The sequence below is a fragment of the Mizuhopecten yessoensis genome, unplaced genomic scaffold (genome assembly GCF_002113885.1).
Source record: "Mizuhopecten yessoensis strain PY_sf001 unplaced genomic scaffold, ASM211388v2 scaffold7833, whole genome shotgun sequence".
Taxonomy (NCBI): domain Eukaryota; kingdom Metazoa; phylum Mollusca; class Bivalvia; order Pectinida; family Pectinidae; genus Mizuhopecten; species Mizuhopecten yessoensis.
Window position 1 is genome coordinate 626585 of NW_018407245.1, and position 20292 is coordinate 646876.

The 20292-nt window shown below is 36.1% G+C and overlaps 2 protein-coding genes across 3 annotated transcripts in view; one reads left to right on the forward strand and one right to left on the reverse strand.

Moving 5' to 3' along the window:
- Nucleotides 1–2900, forward strand: part of LOC110454404 (general transcription factor 3C polypeptide 3-like) — a 60043-nt gene extending 57143 nt beyond the window's left edge. For both annotated transcript variants that reach the window (XM_021503888.1, XM_021503887.1), the window contains one exon: nucleotides 1883–2900. The gene's annotated coding sequence lies outside the window, so the exon portion shown is untranslated. The remainder of the gene's footprint in view (nucleotides 1–1882) is intronic.
- Nucleotides 2901–7117: 4217 nt separating this feature from the next.
- On the reverse strand, nucleotides 7118–20121 carry LOC110454403 (protein DEK-like). The gene is made up of 12 exons (XM_021503886.1): nucleotides 20015–20121; nucleotides 18815–19046; nucleotides 18511–18663; nucleotides 18190–18266; nucleotides 16498–16592; nucleotides 15229–15374; nucleotides 14551–14792; nucleotides 13414–13534; nucleotides 13063–13157; nucleotides 11476–11559; nucleotides 11105–11173; nucleotides 7118–9920 (listed from the first exon to the last, which is right to left on the reverse strand). The coding sequence occupies exons 1-12, from the start codon at nucleotides 20057–20059 to the stop codon at nucleotides 9909–9911; spliced, it is 1371 nt and encodes a 456-aa protein (XP_021359561.1). The 5' UTR covers nucleotides 20060–20121; the 3' UTR covers nucleotides 7118–9908.
- Between the last annotated feature and the right edge of the window lie 171 nt (nucleotides 20122–20292).

Here is a 20292-nt window from a genome sequence, read left to right on the forward strand (position 1 = left end):
ACATAGTTTGGTAGGTCCTACTGTGTATTGTTTGGTATTGTTCTGTAAGGGAACATAAAATACAATACCACATAGTTTGGTAGGTCCTACTGTGTAGTGTTTGGTATTTGTACTGTAAGGGAACATTAAATACAATACCACATAGTTTGGTAAGTCCTACTGTGTATTGTTTGGTATTGTTCTGTAAGGGAACATAAAATACAATACCACATAGTTTGTTAGGTCCTACTGTGTATTGTTTGGTATTGTTCTGTAAGGGAACATAAAATACAATACCACATAGTTTGTTAGGTCCTACTGTGTAGTGTTTGGTATTTGGACTGTAAGGGAACATAAAATACAATACTACATAGTGTGGTAGGTCCTACTGTGTATTGTTTGGTATTTGTACTGTAAGGGAACATAAAATACAATACCACATAGTTTGGTAGGTCCTACTGTGTAGTGTTTGGTATTTGGACTGTAAGGGAACATACAAGAGACCCATGGGCCTTAACGGTCACCTGACATATTTATACAGAGAGTTGATTTTGTTTTTAACATGAACAGAAATATTATTCAAAGTGACAAAAAATAATAAAACTACCTTATTCAATACCTAGCATACAGATTTAAGACTGAAAAGTATTTGAAACTAGCACCTCTGATTTTTCTAAACTAGGAAGATGAAGAAATTTTAGCACACTGACTCCTTTGGGCCCCACCCTACAGCCCTTGGAGGTAGGGCTGGCTCAAAATTGCCAACTCAGGGTTATAATTCCAATCAAGTTATTATCATGTAATATTCAAAGCATCATTTGCCATTATAAACCATAATAAATTTTGCCATCTACCATATCTGGGTCTTGAGAAGAAGATTTTTGAAATTTTAGTAAATTTTACCCTTTTTGGCCCCGCCCCTCAGGCCCCTGGGGGCTGGGGACCAAATCAGCCACTGTTTTTGTTGACCTTTGGCCATGGAAGGTTTCTGCAAAATTTCATTGAAATAGATTCAGGGGTTTTGGAGAAGAAGTCAAAAATGTAAATTGTTTACGGCCGGACGCCGGACAAGAGGCGATCGCAATAGGTCACTTGAGACTTTGTCTCAGGTGACCTAAAAATACAATACCACATAGTTTGGTAGGTCCAGAAAAAAACAACATATTTTTGTTCCCCAACAGCATTTAATAAGTGAGCAAAACAGGACCAATAGGCCTCCTGTTTTAAATTAATATTGTGCCTAAGAATATGACTGCAGAAAAAAAATCCCAATTTTCTATTTGAACAGTAATTGTAACACTTTTGTGATCTTAATTAAATCTGGATAGAAAGAATAAAATAGAGGTGATATTTGTTGTTTTCATTGGAGTGCAATATTGCATAATCTCATCGACAATTCTCTAGGGGAACAAGATTCACCACACAATCATAATAGAATGTTGGGTAAAGGTCAAATTTATCTATAGAAGCCAGGTAGCACTACTGGCCAAACCTCATGGCCTCATACTTAGTAGGGTGGAGGCCACAAAATAAAATCAAAAGTAAGAACTTACCCCCTTTTCGACGTCACAGGTCAAATTTGCAAAGAATTCCTTCAGATAACTCGAAACATTAAGGATGCATGTTGTATGTGGCTTCCTGGGATGGAGAACTATGAGATTTGTTCAAATACATTACTGTTTTGCAAACAATTTGGTATGACCTTGACCCGCTTTGCAGGTTAGAGAGGTCATTCTATGTCCGGTGAGGGAGAGATCTCCGGCCTCCTGTTACATCTTCTTGGTTCTTTTTTTTACAGTTAATAAATCAGTTTTGCACATCTTCAGTCATATTTTGCATGGTATCCTTGGACATAGACTTTTTATTTATTTTAATTTTGATTAATTTTCTATTATATTTTCAGGGATTGGTGTACTATCTTATGACAAACATCAAAACAAACAGATGTGACTGCCTGCGCTAAATTGGACCAAACTATCTCAAGAAACAACCATCAAGACAAAAGGGAGTTCCACCTATCAAAACCCTGGTCCACCAGTCCTCCTGGAAAGACCTACTGTTGGGTCTTATCACTTCCGAGTCCTGGTCTGTCAATGGTCAGCCAAAGCTATTGAAAAATGCGAGTAATATTGAATCTAAGGTGACTGGAATAGAAGCCTTACGATGTCGTACAGAATGTGTTCAACCCCGGACTCAACACCAAAGTAGATAATGGCCCCGAGTGTTCTGGTGCCGTAATCCTGAATATACTCAACCAAGTGTTTTGGAATTCTGCTAGGTTAGACATCGGAGATAACAGCAATGTTGGGTAACCCGCTGGGCGTGGTTATCATCGTAACAAAAGGAAGGATGTTTGTGTTGCACAATTATCATCGATACGTAGATAAGGATGTATGCATTAAGTAAATCTTGTTCATCTTGTGTGCAATGATCGACTTTCTCCCAATGGAGAACACAACATCCACCAAGTGTGGATCTCTGTTGATTGGAGCCTTGACAAAAGACCTAGTTACCTCCCCTGATGTGGAAATTTCCACAGCCCGTCCTACGAAGGATTCCAATGATGCACTGTTTTACATCATTACTGTGCTGCTGTTCTACGCCTGCAGCATAGTGATCTTGATGGTGAAATACATACGGCGGGAGAAACAGGAGGCAGAGTTCAGAAATTATTTCCATGAATATGTCCTTAGGGACCAATTCCGTCAGCCTCAGTATCAAAATTTATCGTACATGTGCCATTTAATGAAACTGCCAACAAAAGGTAGTAGTAAAATGGCTCCAGAGCTCAGTCCAAAATCTACAGAGAACCACTTCAGCCTGGATCATGTGGATGTTTTGGAAGAGAAACAGAAATTTCTTAATGAAACATCAGTTTAGCATATGCATGTTGTCATGTCAGTAAATAAATATGACTTCAGTGCTTTTCTTATAATTTATGGCGAAAATATATCCTGTCTTTGTGTAACGTGATTTGGAGGGGGATATTTTTTATACAGCTGAATATCAAGGAAATATTTTTCCTGGCTAAACTTCAGTTTTCATACAGGCTCTACAAAATTTGTGTGATACATCTAGGGGGAGGGTTTTTTGCCTACCATATTTAGGTCGCAGTGGCCTATGTTTTCCAGTCCACTGAATGTTAAATGAAATTTGTTTCCGAGCCATGATTTCCTCAACATCTTTGACAAAGTCTGTGGTGACGTGGTGTGATAGTCTAGCTCTTGTCTTTCATATATGTGTAAGCAACTAACGATCATGACTTCTCGAAAAAATCCTTGATTTCAATAACCTTTTGCAGGAATGTTCCAAATTGGCCAAAGACAAAACAATAATGTGAATTATTTAGTTCATGCCCCATTGGGAGTCGGAAGGGTAGGACCAGATTGACAAATACATCTGGTCTTCTTTTCACCCTGAAATCCTAGAATCAAATACTGTCCGTGGGTGGACAGGTATTATGATGCTATGATTACTCGTGTCCCCCATTCCTCCCTGGAGAGTGGGGGATACTCCAAACAAGGAAGGAAACACCTCCATAGCATGTAAGTTCAATGGTTCAAATATGAAGAGCCTGACCAATTTGTTCCAATCCCTTGAGCCGAAGACGGAGTCATCCTCGATATCCAGGGGTTACGCTCACTTTTGCTCCCTGGTACACCCCTGGAATATGTCAAAGCAAAATTGAAGGCACGCAGCTAGCTATTTGATTGGTGTCAGGTAAAAAATCCTTACCAATCACTGGGCTGATGCTTGTACTTTGAAGATTACAGAGGAGCAACACCCAACTTCAAAGCCAGAAAGTTTTACCGTTATGCACCTGCGGGATTCTTTTGATGTACATCAAAGGATCAAACTAGCCTTCTCCTCTTGTTCACAAGGTGCTGCACACTAAGCCTTCCATTTTGCTATGACATATTCCAGGGGTGCAGAGAGCTAAGGTGAGCGTTACCCCTTGATATCAGGAGGCAGAGTGGTGGAAACCATATCATTTCCTATTTTGGTCTTTCGCCACAGAAGCTTCCCACAAACTTTGAGGATTGGCCACATACAAAAGGTGATACACAATACATCTCAGGTGACCTAAAAGCATCATTTATCCTTGAGGTCACGACGAACATAACGTGAGGGTACCAAGGTTGGACTTTTCATATTTAGGATGCAGCACTTTTTTTTGGCAATATGAATGAATGGGATCTATTCTTAAACAAAACTCATAGATTTCAGCAATAGAAGCAGTTTTGTTTGCCTACCTCTTGTAATTTGCTCAATTCAAAAATTCAAAAAATGAAAATTTTCCCAGCAAACGGTACGATGCCACAATATCAATAACCTTTCACATGCCTTAACATGGATAATTTTTGTTTAAATAAATGTTTTAATGACTGAAATTTATCAGCAAATGTCAAAACTTTCTTGAAGTGAAGAGAATATTTGAAATGTATTCAATTATTTTCACACAATAAATGATATGATGAGGTATTCCATTTTGGGTACCCGGCAAGCTAAAAATATTCCAAGTGAATCTTGCTCAATAAGATGAGGTCTATAAATAGACATGAGTTGGTGATACCCAAGAAATACATCAAATGAAAGTTAAGTGTTGATATCGTTTCATTAGAGTAAAAAACATGGGTGTTCCAGAAACTAGATTGGAAATATAAACATATATGTTTTTTTTAAAAGTGTTCCATTTTGAATACCCTCACATTATCCATGATTATGTAACAGGAGAGGAAATAGACGGATGCTCTACCAATTGAGCTACCTGGTCGCAGAAGATCGACCCAGTCTAGTTCCGCTACATTCCTCCCTCCTTTTTCTAATTCTTCGCCCTCGAAGACACAACTATTGACAACTCTGGTTCGGGTATCCCCATACACCAAATGCTTGAATCAAACCAGCTGAACAGGAGTTCAAAACTTCAAAAAAAATTGAACCTGTATAATTGAAATATTTTGTTGCTTTATCTCTACAAAATGCATTATTTAAAAGATCATATAAACCGTATTGCAGCACTATAACTTTGTGCTGTATGTGGACAGGCTCCAAGTTAGGTGATAGCAAATAAAGAAGCAGGTTAAGGAGTTTTGTTTGGAATTATATTTCCCTCTTCTGGTCAATAAATAGGGACAAACTAAGTATCATTGCTAGTATGTCATAGGTCCGAATGGCTCAGCAAAGTGACTCAAATTAACTCATTATGTTGGCAGTCAAACTCAGGCTGAATAATCCATAAATACGTTTCCTAGCAAAGTTTGGTTAAATTTTATTTTACCGGTACTGTGCTACTTAAAGTTATCAGTTATACAAATGTAACAGGAGAAAGAGAAATACAATGGCAAGACCAGAGTTGAAACCCCGGACCTACCAAACTCTAGACGGACTCTCTACAAATTGAGCTACCTGGTCACCGACAATCAATGCAGTCCAGATCCGCTTCACAAAGATCAATTGAACAGTCAGCAACTCCATTTAAATGTTTATAATTTGGTTAAAATTGTGGGATACTCGAGGACTGCATTCAGTTTGGTCGATATTTATTGCAGTATAACTCAAAATTGTAATCAGAAATGAAAGAAATGTGGTCACTGGCTTTACTTTTTGAGTTGTTCAATGTTGTAATGATGAAAAAGTCAGGATCCTCGTGTTACTTCCAACACTTTTGTTATGTAACTGCTTAGATGCCCTGGAAATTGGTAGAAATTCTTCGACATTTATCTACAGGTTCAAAAAGTTGGATAATGACGGCATATGCAACAAAATGCTGCTACGTAAACGAATATAACAAACAACACCATCACATTGGACCCTGTCGTACCAATTGAACAACTGCTATATAAACAAATATAACAAACAACACCAACATATGGGACCCTGTTGACCAATCAAACAACTGCTACGTAAACAGATATAACAATTGACACCATCATATGGGACCCTGTCGTACCAATCAAACAGCTACATAAACAAATATAACAATTGACACCATCATATGGGACCCTGTCGTACCAATCAAACAGCTACATAAACAAATATAACAATTGACACCATCATATGGGACCCTGTCGTACCAATCAAACAGTAACGTAGAACAAGAGGCCCAAGGGCCTTAGCGGTCACCTGAGTTATATCATAGGCACTGGTAACTTTATTTTATTTTTTAGATATGATGTGGAAATCAGCATGTAAACTAAGTGAAATACAATACTTGTCATGTCATCAAAGGATAAGAATTTTAATATATTGGTAAATGTTCCCTTTGGGGCCCCACCCTAGCTCCTGTGGATGGGGCAGGAATTCCAATTTTACAATGTAATACCCTCATCCATCAAAGATAATTAATTCTTACCAAGTTTGAATAATTTTCTGCTGAAAATGGATAAAATATACCCAAAAGTATTATTTTTACCCCCTCCCCAAGCGGGAACAGATGGCTAAGGGGTCCTGAAATTGACAATTTCAATAAAGCTCCTGATGGTCTTTCTATCCATGCACTGAAATTGACTGTAGTACCTCCTAGTCTTTAGGAGAATTTTTTTGAAATATTGGTAAATTCTCCCGTCGGGCCCGCCCTGGCCCCTAGGGTTGGGGTAGGAATCCCAATTTTACATTTTAAAACCATCTTCCTCCAAGGATAATTCTCACCAAGTAAGAATAATTTCCTACAGAAAATTGTAAAAATACTCATAAAGTGTTATTTCCCTAAGTAAACTTTACCCCCTCCCCAAGGGAGAACGGATAGCTCGGGGGTCCTGAAATTTACAATTTAAATAAAGCCCCTGACAATCTTTCCATCCATGCAGAGAAAATGACTAGTACCTCCGAGTCTGGAGAAGAAGATTTTTGAAACATTGGTCAATTTTCCCTTTGGGGCCCCACCCTGGCCCCAGGGGGTTGGGGTAGGAATCCCAATTTTGTAGCCTCATCTACCACGTTTGAAAAAATTCCATCCACTGGTTCTTGAGAAGTTGAAAATGTAAAAAGTTTACGCAAGACGGACGACGCACGGAAAGTGATCGGAATAGGTCACTTGAGCAAATCTCAGGTGACCTAAAAATAACAAGACACCATCACATGGGACCCTGTCGTACCGATCAAACAGCTGCTATGTAAACAAATATAACAAACGACAACGTTGCAATGTAAAATTTTGTATTTTTGACAAACATTTAAAAGTTTCAAGTAATACATGTATTTGTATGGTTCTGAATGATAGTGGTGTTATGGACAAAATAGATATATCCTGCTCCACATCAGTGAACATGTGGGTCACAGCATATTACTTTGGCAAATGATAAGTACATAAGGTCATTGTTTCTTGGCCCATCATTTCATATATAGTGAAAATAAACATCATCACACTCTAGAATTGGATTATTCAGTTTCTGATGGTGCTTGCTGATCAATAGATATATTTCTTAAAAATAAACTTTACACTTGAGAACCTCACATTTCTTGTCTTTGCTTATCCCTCAAAGAAAAATACTGGTGTACTCACATAAGTTATAATACAAGAAACATATCAGTTTAATGTTATATCCAATTACAAACTTTAGGAAATTATTGCATAATTAACACAATTTTCTGACCTATCACCATTGATGGATTCACAACCCATTCTGTATATTTAGTCAGGGATGCTGGTGAACTGTTGGAATAGCTTCACTTCATAAAATTGCATTCATAATATTTCAAACCATTTTATGCTATGATGAAAACTCACAAAAATTTCTTACCATGAATTTAAAACAGAGCAAATTCATGAAACTTCCCTGCGAAAACATTTTTCTCCCAAGGAAGACGAAACAATTTGATGTAGCCAATAATATATTATTCGAGGTTGAATGTTATGAATGCTGTTCTTCGAACATTACAAGACATGAACGATCAACTCAAGCCCTTAAGGAGAGTTTTATGATAACGATGCTAATCATGATTATTATCAACATTTACTACAATTCTACACACTTTTCTTACACAACTACATCAATTGCTGCCCATGATTCAACTGTTATAACACCCTCTCGTATGGAAAGTTATAGACTTTAAAACAGTACATTGGAATATAATTCTACAGCTAACCTTAAAAAGGTCTTCACATCTACAAGTTAATGAACTACAAATAGCAGAAATATTTCTGACAGTTTACTTGCACATAAAACACGGACCGGTACGGTGTATTGATGTAAAAATGTACATATTCATGGGTATTTACAATTACATACATGTACAACACAATTTCTAACACTTAAAATAACATTTTAATAAAAAAATAAAATCAATTTTCAAGCTCTCACAGGCTTTGTATTGTAGTTCCATTCAAATAGCATATTTGTTTGCCCTTTATTTAAACTAATATTTTATTAAAAGTTATGTTATCAGATGCTTTTTATGACTTTTACAATCTATTCATCAAACTTATCTTGTGCAACAGTTACATGGACAGCCAATAAATCCACTGAACGATTCTATATTATAAGTAGCCATTTCTGTTAGCTCTCTAACATCCTCAAACACAAATCTGATACAAGGGAAAATCGCTGGTTTGGCTGTATATAACATTGATATTAAACATACAGAGGATATTGAATGGTTTTCTGTTAAATACTGTATGGCAGAATACCTGTACCTAAATTTCAAAATGTGCTATAAGCACAAGTGAAAATATCGGTATGCTATTCACAGGCAAATCCAATAAATGGATAAATGGTCTATTTATTTTATTTTTAAAGTGCAACTATGAAAATATTAAAGCATCAAAAAAAGTGCAGGAATTAATAGAAGCGTAATATTGGATGCCGTATTCTAAATGACATCATGCTCATACAGGCGGCTTTGTATTGGTTAACGGTGCTATCAGTCATATAGTAAGCTAAATATTGTTGTGTAGGTAGCAAAAAGGTATCAAAACAATTTATTCTAAATGGCATTGCTTTATCTGTATTTAAATAGAAAATGTGTGGCTTTGAATGCAGTGAATAGAGAGAACGTCTGATTGGTCAATACTAAAATTGATATCCTCCTACCGTCGGACATCATGTTTGATACCTGTCCTAGTGCGAAAGATAGCAGTTTTATCAAGTTGACAGAATCCATTATCTCGCAGAGAAAATGTACTAAATCTGTATTTGTAATACTAAAAGCACATTTACAGATAGTTTAGACAAACTTTGAAAAAGTCAATACATTGTAAAAAAAAAAAAAATGAAATAAAAATATGAATCAGCTGATATTAATTTGGATAAAAATATTTGTTTTCAAAAGTACTTTAAAATACATTTTAATTCAATCTTCCAAAATCAACACAGAAGAAATTCCATACTGCACTGTTCACAATATCAGTACAGAAAAAGCAGCTATAATCCTCCCTGTTCTGCAGACTTTTTGAGGTAAAATAGAAATTAGTTTTACATCAATTTTGTTAAATTATTTATGAACTTTTTTGTAACTAGATGTAAATGTACTGCACAAAACAAGTCATATACTGGTATTCGCACATTAAATTCTTTTCACTTTTAAAGTTGATCACCTTAGATTTATTCAGGTTCATGATCAATGATATTCCATGCGTTTTATACATTTCCTGGATCATTTCTATGACGACGTGATTGACATGAATTAAATCCGATAACGGCCCCAAACTTCTCAGTGTCACTAAACTCCGATTAGTTTTACCTAGAAGTTGCTCCTAAATACAGCTTGTTTATACCGACATGTCGACATCGTAGCGAGTTCCTCTGAGGTGGGGATGAAGAAGAGAGACATGGCCTAGGAGATGCTTGAAGACTGAAGTGCAATCCTCAGAGGAACAAGCTAGATATCTTCTGAATTCCTGTATCCTATCCCGGGGCCGTAGCTCCAACAACGTCGTGGATGAAGAACTTTCTTGGTGTATTGTCAATGGTGAGCTCTTCTCAATTGATACATCACGTTATTAACTGCAATTGAAATCATATTTCTACTGTATTTATATTAAAACATGCATCTTGTTAATAAGCATGATATCATTTATACATCTGACGAATCTCACTATAAAGTGATAATTAGGATGAATCTCCTCTCCGTGTTAACTTTAAAAGATCATGATAAACATTCAGATTTGAAAAGAAAAAGGAGGTTGGGTGACACTAGTAGTAAGATAGACAGAATTTCGAGGTTTAGAGTGAGGTGCGTACACAATCCTTCACTCTGGAGAAAACACTGAGTTTAAGATAGGATCTCTTGATCATTTGTAAAAGAGAGGAAACTCAAATTAACTTTAAAATCAAGAAAATTCTGATTGTTCATTTAACACTGGATATGGATCAACTGTTAGATCCTGGGACCTGCGTCCTCAATACTTCAAAGGTTATGCTAACTTTCGCTCTCTGCACCCTTGGAATATGTCATAGCAAAATTGAAGGCATGCGCCTAGCAATTTGATTGGTCTACGGTTAAAAGACCTGACCAATCGCTATGCTGATACCTGTTCTTTGGAGATTACAGAGGAGCAAAAGCAATTTCAAAGCCAGTCAATTTTACTGTTGCAAAACTGCAAGATCTTTTTATGTACATTAAAGCACCAAACTAGTCTTTTCGTCTCACCCACAAGTCATGTTGAGCCTTCGTTTTTGCTACGACATATTCCAAGGGTGCAGAGAGCAAAAGTGAGTGCAAACCCTGGAGTATCGAGGTGTGAGACCTGTAGTTCCCCGTTATCTAATGACGTGTGAGACCTGTAATTCCCTGTTATCTAATGACGTGTGAGACCTGTAGTTCCCTGTTATCTAATGACGTGTGAGACCTGTAGTTCCCTGTTATTCAATGAGTTGTGAGACCTGTAGTTCCCTGTTATCTAATGACGTGTGAGACCTTTAGTTCCCTGTTATCTAATGAGGTGTGAGACCTGTAGTTCCCTGTTATATAATGACGTGTGAGACCTGTAGTTCCCTGTTATCTAATGACGTGCGAGACCTGTAGTTCCCTGTTATCTAATGACAAGTTCACACAGTCACATTCTATAATTATAATTCTACAAATATGTCTGTGTGCTGGAGGATCAAATGAACCACTCAACATACATTAGGTTGTGTATTAAATTACATCTCTTGCCCCCTATCGATCCGATTCTTCTGTATCTTACCTGTTTCACTGTCTTCTTTATGTAATCTTTTCTATCCGTCAGGTCAAATGCAGGATATTTCCCATAAACCTACAAAATGGAACAATCTGCTAGTATCTAGGGATCGACGAACATAATGCATTTCGTTGTTTTATGTCAGAAATCTCAATAAATTTATCTAAATGGACATGTCAAAATATCTGTTCTGATATGCAGACTATTGCTTTCTATTAAATGTTCTTCATTAGTAATATTAAACAATATTCAGTAACTTGCATGATAAAATTCAGTTTTCAAAACCAGACACAAATTCAGTTCATTGAATCACAAAACCAGTAGAATAAATGCTCTAACAATTAAAATTTGCATGTTTTGCGTTCCGTTTCCTTTACCTCTTTAATTACTGATTTCATAGTGACTTCTTCAAGGTTAGCTTTGTCTAGTATTTTCTTCACCAGTGTCTTTAAATCATCATTCTAAAATAAAAGTTTATCATGATTATGTCATGTTTTCATTCGTGAGCTAATTAAAATATAAACAGAACCCAAAATATTTTCATATCAACATGAAAGCATTTCCTTGCCCTCAACTCTGTATGATATTTCCCCACCCCGCATTCTCTATCTGCCTGACAAGATTCCACAGTCCCTCTACCCTGTATGCTATTTCCCCACCCCACATTCTCTATCTACCTGACAAGATTCAAGTCTCTCTACTTTGTATGATATTTCCCCACCCTACATTCTCTATCTGCCTGACAAGATTCCACAGTCCCTCTACCCTGTATGCTATTTCCCCACCCCACATTCTCTATCTACCTGACAAGATTCCAGTCTCTTTACTTTGTACGATGTTTCCCCACCCCACATTCTCTATCTGCCTGACAAGATTCCACAGTCCCTCTACCCTGTATGCTATTTCTCCACCCTACATTCTCTATCTGCCTGACAAGATTCAAGTCTCTCTACTTTGTATGATATTTCCCCACCCCACATTCTCTATCTACCTGACAAGATTCCACAGTCCCTCTACCCTGTATGCTATTTCCCCACCCTACATTCTCTATCTGCCTGACAAGATTCCAGTCTCTCTACTTTGTATGATATTTCCCCATCATGACATATATTCCTCCAGAGACTATTATCCAGTCATAGTTACCATTCCCTTCTCTGGGAAATACTCATCAATTATGGACTTCAGTTCAGGTAAATATGTGGTTATATGGACCTGAGAAAGTGATATTGACCAAGACATAGTCAAGGTAAATATCACTTTCTCAGGTCTATATAACCACATATTTACCTAAATGAAAGTCTTTCATTGTTATATTAGATGCTATTTGTTTTAATTTCTGCAATAATTAGACATTTCAGTAACATATTGCATCTTGTGACCTTTGACCTCATTACCTTAGAAGTTTGTTACAATATAGCCTGCATAATTGGCTACAATATTCTAAGGTATATGTGTATACAAAATATCTACTGTTTCCGAGATAATTTGCCATTTCAGTAACGTAATTCATTTGTGACCTTTGATCTCTGACCAAACGCCCTTGGAAGCTGTCAGTGGAGTAGATTGCATTAATGCCTATAATATTCTAAGGTATATGTGTATACAAAATACCTACCATTTCTGAGATATTTAGCCATTTCAGTAACGTAATTTATTCATGACCTTTGACCCCATGACTTCAGAAGAGTAGCTTTCAATTGAGGTTAAACATGTGTGTTAAGTTTCATCACAATCCATGCATAACCCTAGGAGGAGTAGGAGGTACAACTTTTTGTCTACAGACAGACGGAGGGATGGACGGACAGACAGACAGACAGACAGCGATTCCAGTATACCCCCCCCTAACTTCGTTGCAGGGGGTATAATGACAAGTTGCACAAAAGAATCACAGACATTCGTCATCAATATCATCATTGTCATCACTGAACATACAGTTAAAAATGTTTATTGTTCTATATACTTACTGTTGGGGGTGCTGGTTTTGCCTTCTTTTGAAGTGGTTCATCATCAGAATCCTCACTGTCCTCCGAGTCGGAGTCAGACACTACTGGAGCTGCAACTTATGAATTATGTTAACATTTACTTAGGCATCATCAAACTGATAAAAAAATGGGGACCAAACATGTACAGTTATTTCAGCAACCACTTGATGTAAATGTCCATAAAATAACTTAAAAAATAAATCCACCTGTGTATAAAAACAAGTTTTCTGATCAAGCAGGTTTTTCATTCGTATTTTTCATCACTAGTTATACAGTAACATAATAAACTTTACTACATGTGTTTTGATTCTTAAAATGTACAATGTACAATACCTTTTTTAGGTGTAACCTTCGGCTTTTTTGTTTCTTTCTTAGCAGCAGGTTTTTTGGCTTTTTTTTCTTTTGGAGACGTTTTCTTTGGAGTTTCTATTTTTCGCTTTTTCTTTTTGGGAGCCTGGATTGCAAACATAAAGGAACAGTTACATAAAATCAAAGCCTCTCTACTTGAAATAGCAGTGACTCTAAGGATCCTTGTCCCATTGTAATCTAGTTTTATGTATATATAGTATTATAAACAAAAGATCCAAATTGTCAAAGCAGATTGGCTGTCAAGACTCCATCATATATGTTTCTGTGTTTTAAATACTTTAATATTTTTCACTATTGAATTGCATATAATATTGTTGTTTTGCTTTCATTGTTTGACATTTCGAGAGGATTAAAACCACACTGTAACAAATCTTGACACAAGCATATGCAATGGGAATAGTTGGTGTAATACGATAACTGATATTAACTGTTTTCAAATTAATGACAAAAGGTCAGGGTTTTTTCTAAAATCAAAAACTGTAACTGACAGAACAATTACCTACTGCTAAGCGATTATCTCCCCTACACTGAGCCACTACATTAGATTAGGCAGTGTTCATAACAGTATTTTCAGCTAAAACAGGATCTTTCTCATGTAAGTTCACTTCTTTCATTTTAAAAATATTCCATAACTCTGAGAAATTTTCTTCTTCAAAATGAAAATAGCTTTAGGAAACAAACAAGAAGTCTCTTTAAATTCTGTAAAATTCCCACATTAAAACTGACAATGCCACTTGTATTAACATGGCTTTCTTCTATAATTCTATCATAATCAAAGCCACAGGGAAGTGCGGGTGGTAAGTTATGGGTTTCTATTTGGAAAATGACAGTATTTTCGATTTCTCAAAGAGGTGGGATATGCTAATGGCAAAGAATGAGGAAAATGTATGTACCTTGTACAAAAAATAACTCAGGGAACTAATTCAAATTGCCTTAAGGAGTTGTGCATGATCCACTGTTGACTTTATATAGTGGACTTGCCAGATTAAAAGACCAACTTCACAACTTTCATCTTTTCCATGTAGTAGGATCACCTTTAATGTTTATGCCCTAATAATTGTACAAACTTTTAATATATTAGTTTAAATAAACAACAGATACCTCCTCCTCCTCCTCCTCTGCAGATTCCTCCTCAGAACTCTCTGATTTTTCAGATTCCTTTTCTTCTACTTCCTCATTACTTTCCTCAACACTCTCATCCTCGTCATTTTCTTCCTCCTCCTCCTCTTCATCATCATCATCATCTTCCTGTGCTTTTTTTGCATTCTTTCTCCTTTCTTCCATCTCTTTTTTTGACGCTCGTTTTCGTTTCACACCCTTTTCTTTCTTTGCTGCAGCTCCTCCTATTTTCAACATTTTAGATATAGCATATCGTATTCAGCTTTAACGTGTTAATTTTTCACATTGCACATACTTGTGCAGCATAAACATTTCAGTTTCTGCCTTAGATTTCTAGCTCTTCAGCAGTTATATACCTACTTAGGGACTAAAATGTCCTGATATTTCAGTAAAAATCCTTCACAGCATTACGTAAAACTTAAATGCCACAGTTTTTAAGATACGTTATGTAATTCAGTAGACTAGTGAAAGAAGGGCATACTATTCTTGATACATTTATTCTCTGAAACTGTACATTTTTTACTCTGCTTATTAAGGGTCCAAATGCTTTCTATTATCATGGAACATTTCTGCGCCACCTGTACGGTTTCAGCCGGGAACCCTGCACACTTATCTTTTTTTTTTCAATTCAAATTACTACTTCCAAGGAAGAAAACTCACTTTTCCGTTTAGGTTTAGGAACCTTTTTCCCAGAATCTTTTGGTTCCACACAAAAAGTCATTAATCTTTCTATAACTTGCTCTTTAGACCCCTGCCTTTCCAGGTCCAGTATTCCACACAACTGTTTTAACATTGCCATTGTATATCTACAAAAGAAAACACGTCTTAATACACACAACTGGTGATTTACATTCTGCAAGCCTTCTTTTTTTATAATTGTTTAAATAACACCAAAATATTCCAGTAATACGTAGTCTATGTACCTTTATATATTTGTTTAGCAATAGAGTACAGTGTAGTGTTTGATAAGAGAAAAGAAAATGGATGGTACTTAAAGAAGACCGAGGAGACATACAAACAATACAGGTGACATAACTCTCATCTGTATAGAAATTACATTTGAACTGTCAAACTCTTGATCTCAAGTGCAAGTATAGGAATAAAGTTGATATGTAGCCAGTCACTTGCTTTGGACCTTCACATTTGAAAAGGCTCATGTTCTCAGCCTCTGGCTGAATCAAGAATTTTATTGACCCCCCCCCNCCCCCCTCCCCCTGTATATATTAAATGGTCATTCAATAACATAATGCATTTCATTTCACAACAGCAACATTTAAAAAGTTCCCAAATGACCTCATTTTGCTGGAGATTTCTATTTTAAATTGGACCCAGCGTCTATTTTACCAAAACAGCTACAACAAAAGTACAATAACTGCTGAACAGTTTACAAACAGAAATGGATGGTGGCATCCACCCAGGATTGTCAATTTAACAAGGCAGAGTAATGCAATCAAATCAGTCTCCCACCTTCAGAAAAACTTAACATTAGAATTGACCAAAGGGCAATAACTCTGTAGATTACAGTGAGATGCAAAATCTGAGTTCAGAATGTGATACTCCAGGATCTTAGGAGTTACTCAAATACAAAACCATTTCTCTATAGCTTAAAGAGTATATATAGTATATACATATGCCTCAGACAATGTGATGCACAGACAGACTGAATGACAGTAATACTAACATCCGGGCCAACAAGAATGATTTGAAATAACTTGTTTCATAATTGTTGTAAAATAAATAAAGTTTGTATTTTTTAAAAACAAATATATGTTACTACATATGATATTTATAATGTTTTGAAAATTTTCCTCAAAGTATCGTTGAAGCCTTCATTAAAACTGTGACCATGTATATAAAATGAACGATGCTTCATTTCTCTTAATCGAAGCAATGATGCCAAGTTGCAAATATCTTATCATCTTTACGTACTTGATGAGTGAAGCAGCCTTTTTCTCATACTCTTTGTCATCCTTTTCAAAGTTAAACCCATTGAAGTTTCTGAGATTCTTCTTTACAGCATTGGTCTGGAATATGACAGGAAAAGATGAAAATGTATACATACGATAAATATGCAAGTCCGTGCAAGAGTGAATATGTACATCCGCGCAATAAATGAGTGATTTCCGATTCGTTAGAAAAACACAAGTGTGTGGTCTGGCTTTTATCACATACCTTACGTATTTGGTTGATTGATACAAAGATTTTATAAATTTTGATATTTTTTGCAAGTACCAGGAACTTTTCAGTTCGCCATGAAAATGGATTCCCATAAAAAGTAGTTCTGGCTAGTAGGTAAATACAACATTCCGTATTGCACATGTGCAATACAGAACGTTGTATTTCGTGGTCTGAAAATTGCTTGTATTACTATAACAATATTCAACAGGTATGTGATAAAAAAGTTTATTTTATCAAATAATTGTCTCAAAGGTAAGATTAAATTTGCAATAAATAAATTATAATTGTAATAATTGTTCTATTTTTTCCTTAAATGCTACATAGGGATCAGCATGCTCACCTTGCAAAAAAAAAAGTTAATATGTACTTCAATAACATGAAAACAACTACACTTTTCCTTGAAAGGTTGTGGTTCCTTAAAAAGACTTTAACAAAAGTTTGTTTCACTGACAATTTTTGATACAATTTTGAATCCGAAGTTCGATCGACATCATTTTTTTTTATCAGGTGGGACAACAGACAGTACGAGCACTGCAAATATCGCAGATAGTAGATGATAGAAGAGAAAAGAAGTTTAATCAAGATGACAGCATTTAAGAAGATCTAAAATAGCTATACAATGAAAACATAGCGTCCTGTATTAAGAAAGTAAATAAAATTAACGGCTACATTAATTTTACAAAATATTAAAACGAGAGACACACTTGGATCATTCAAAAATTGATTCCTTGATATCATAAAGTTGATTGATAACGAAATTAACAACCACCATATATTCAAGTTTGAACATCTTTGAAGTTGGTCGAGTCTGCTATGTGATTTCCATTTAAAATTGCGATACGAAATATGGTTTCGCCAAATTATTGATGTCAAAAATGAATATGCTCATGTACACAAAATGATTATGCAGCTACGTATACAGTATAGTTACTTAATGATACTGACGTTAATCCTTCATTTATCTGACGTCCATGGTCAGCCGACGGCTGTATAACCACAATGAGCGTGGACCGCAGCCTGTGCCTCGAGACATGTGGATAGCAATGCTGGTTTGATACATAGGTAAAATATCTGTCAGGCGTGATGATGCTGAATAGATAGGATTAATACTATGACCATGAGAGTCGGGGACAAATGTTTGTTCGAGGAATATGAGGTATTCGAGGAATAACGATTTGACTAATCCGGGGGTTACTTTACAAAGAGAATATGTACGAACTTGGTTCGGACCGAACGAACTGTTCGATGAATGAGGGGTATTCGAGTAAACCGGGTTCGAGGAAGTGGGGTTTTACTGTACATAAATTCACCCAAAATGATGACACACACTGAACTGGGATGGGACACAACTGCCATGGGCGACACTACATACCCATCCCCTTTAAAATGATAAAGCTAAACAAATTTATTACTACCACTTGCAAACAAAAATTCAAAACTTACAGCACCACGTAATCCGAACAAAAATCTATGCAATACTTTCAAATCATCAGCTTTATTCTTCTGGATCTGCAACTCAACTGAAAAAAAAACAAAAAACATTTACAATATATTTTCTTTTAAAATCAGTTTTCATTATATATCATAAGTATGGTAAAGTCAGAAATAAACTGCTATCAGAATGACAGCAAGGCTACAAAAACTGAATATCAGACTTGGACATTACTAACTTCAGGAAAATCAAGAATTTGTCCATAAATGAACAAATCAAAATGTTTTGAGGATAAATTGCACGAATTATTGAAAATGTATAAAAATACCTACTTCTAGGACAGTCCCCCAGTTTCAAACCAGCACCATCAAACTCAATCTGCTTCTTTTCTTTGGGTGTTGCATTGCCAGATATATCTAGGCGCTCCACCTTCTTTTTCTGTCTCTTTCCAGATTCTATTACAACCGGCCGCTCTAGAAGTCCAACTATCAAACATAAGACATGAGAAACATCAAAATCAAATTTGGCATAAATACATTATAAATGAACCAAAAGGAGAATAAACCATTTCTGTACTTGATTTCTTGTCCTTGTTTTCTGAACAACATGTTTACATTAACACCAAATTAAACTTACGTTTTGGTTCTCCATCACTTTCATCCTCATTCTCCTCCTCCACCTCATCTTCAACTTCTTTTTTGGCCGCCTGTTTCTTTTTCTTCGGGCTTGGACTTTTAGTTGTGGATTCGTTTATAGCAGCAGTCGAGGATTCCAGTTTTGTGGCAGATGGTTCTACATCATCTGAGTTCTCATGATTTGCATCTTCATCACTGTCCGATTCCATTTTCTGTACATCATTATCTTCTTCCTGTCAAGCAATTAAAGACATTTGACTTAATTTATATTCCAGCATTTGTAATATTCTTCATTTTGCCCTCTTGTTATCAGAAATACGAGTATGGTTCACAAAAATGTGGATAGGTATACACTTAACAAAACATTTAAGTCATGACACATGGTTTGAAACATGTACATGCAATTTAAGTTTTACATTTCCATATACGTGTATGCGTTATCTTAAGTTGAACATGCGCGCAAACAACAAGTCTCCGAAAAAGATACAATGTTGTACACTGCTTCTGAAATCAAGGACGACACTGACCTCAAACGTTCTATCGACCAATCGACGTGCCAGATGCAGCGAGTGACACGCTGAAACAATCGTTCGGTTTGTGGGAGTGGTCTTTTTGAACACGGCTTGTTGATGCCGTAACGATTTTGATTGTATACAGAGTTGCACAAGCCCTGCTATGCAGGTTTGAGAGGACCAGCTGTTTTCCTCTAGTATTGCAAGCATCAGAGCTGGACTATTGCAATATCTCAACTGAGGAATATCCTAATGAAGTTTCCCTTTAGTTTTATATTAAATGTTTAATCCCTATATTTACTGAAGCCAATATTGTATCTTTTATGTCTGGCCCAGTTGAATAAATTTCAAAATTCATTTTGTGTTAATTATATACCGGTTTTAAAGTATACAAACATCTACACCTGCCCGGCAACATTTCTAAATGAACAACATGGAGTATTATATGAAGATGTTTTGTTCTCTTATTTATTGAGCTGGAAACAAAATAGAAAAGTTGCTGTTATAACGTAGTGAAGTATACATTTCATTATATGCAATGAAGCACTGTACATTTTCACAACAAACCTGGCGGTAAAGCGCATTATGCCATGCAACCGTAACCGTTTCGTTATTTCGTCATTGATGTGACTTTTATTATGAGTTTCTAAGTTGTAATGTAATTATTGCTATTTATTTCGATTGTATACCTCTTTGGAAACGGGAGAATTCTCTCTGTCTTCTGTGTCCGACATTGTACGTTTTAAATTTTCAAAATGGCGGTAAAGCGCACCCACAAGTTAACCAATCAAGTGCCACGACAGAAAATATCTGCTAAATGCATCATACTCTGTTATTGGTTGAAATCAATTGTACATTCATGATCACTCAGGCCTTTTCATCCTCAACACCATGACCCTAGAGGTGATCCGAAAAAATAAGCGTCTTTCCAATCCAGATTTTCCCGGTTTTTCAGACATGTGTTCTT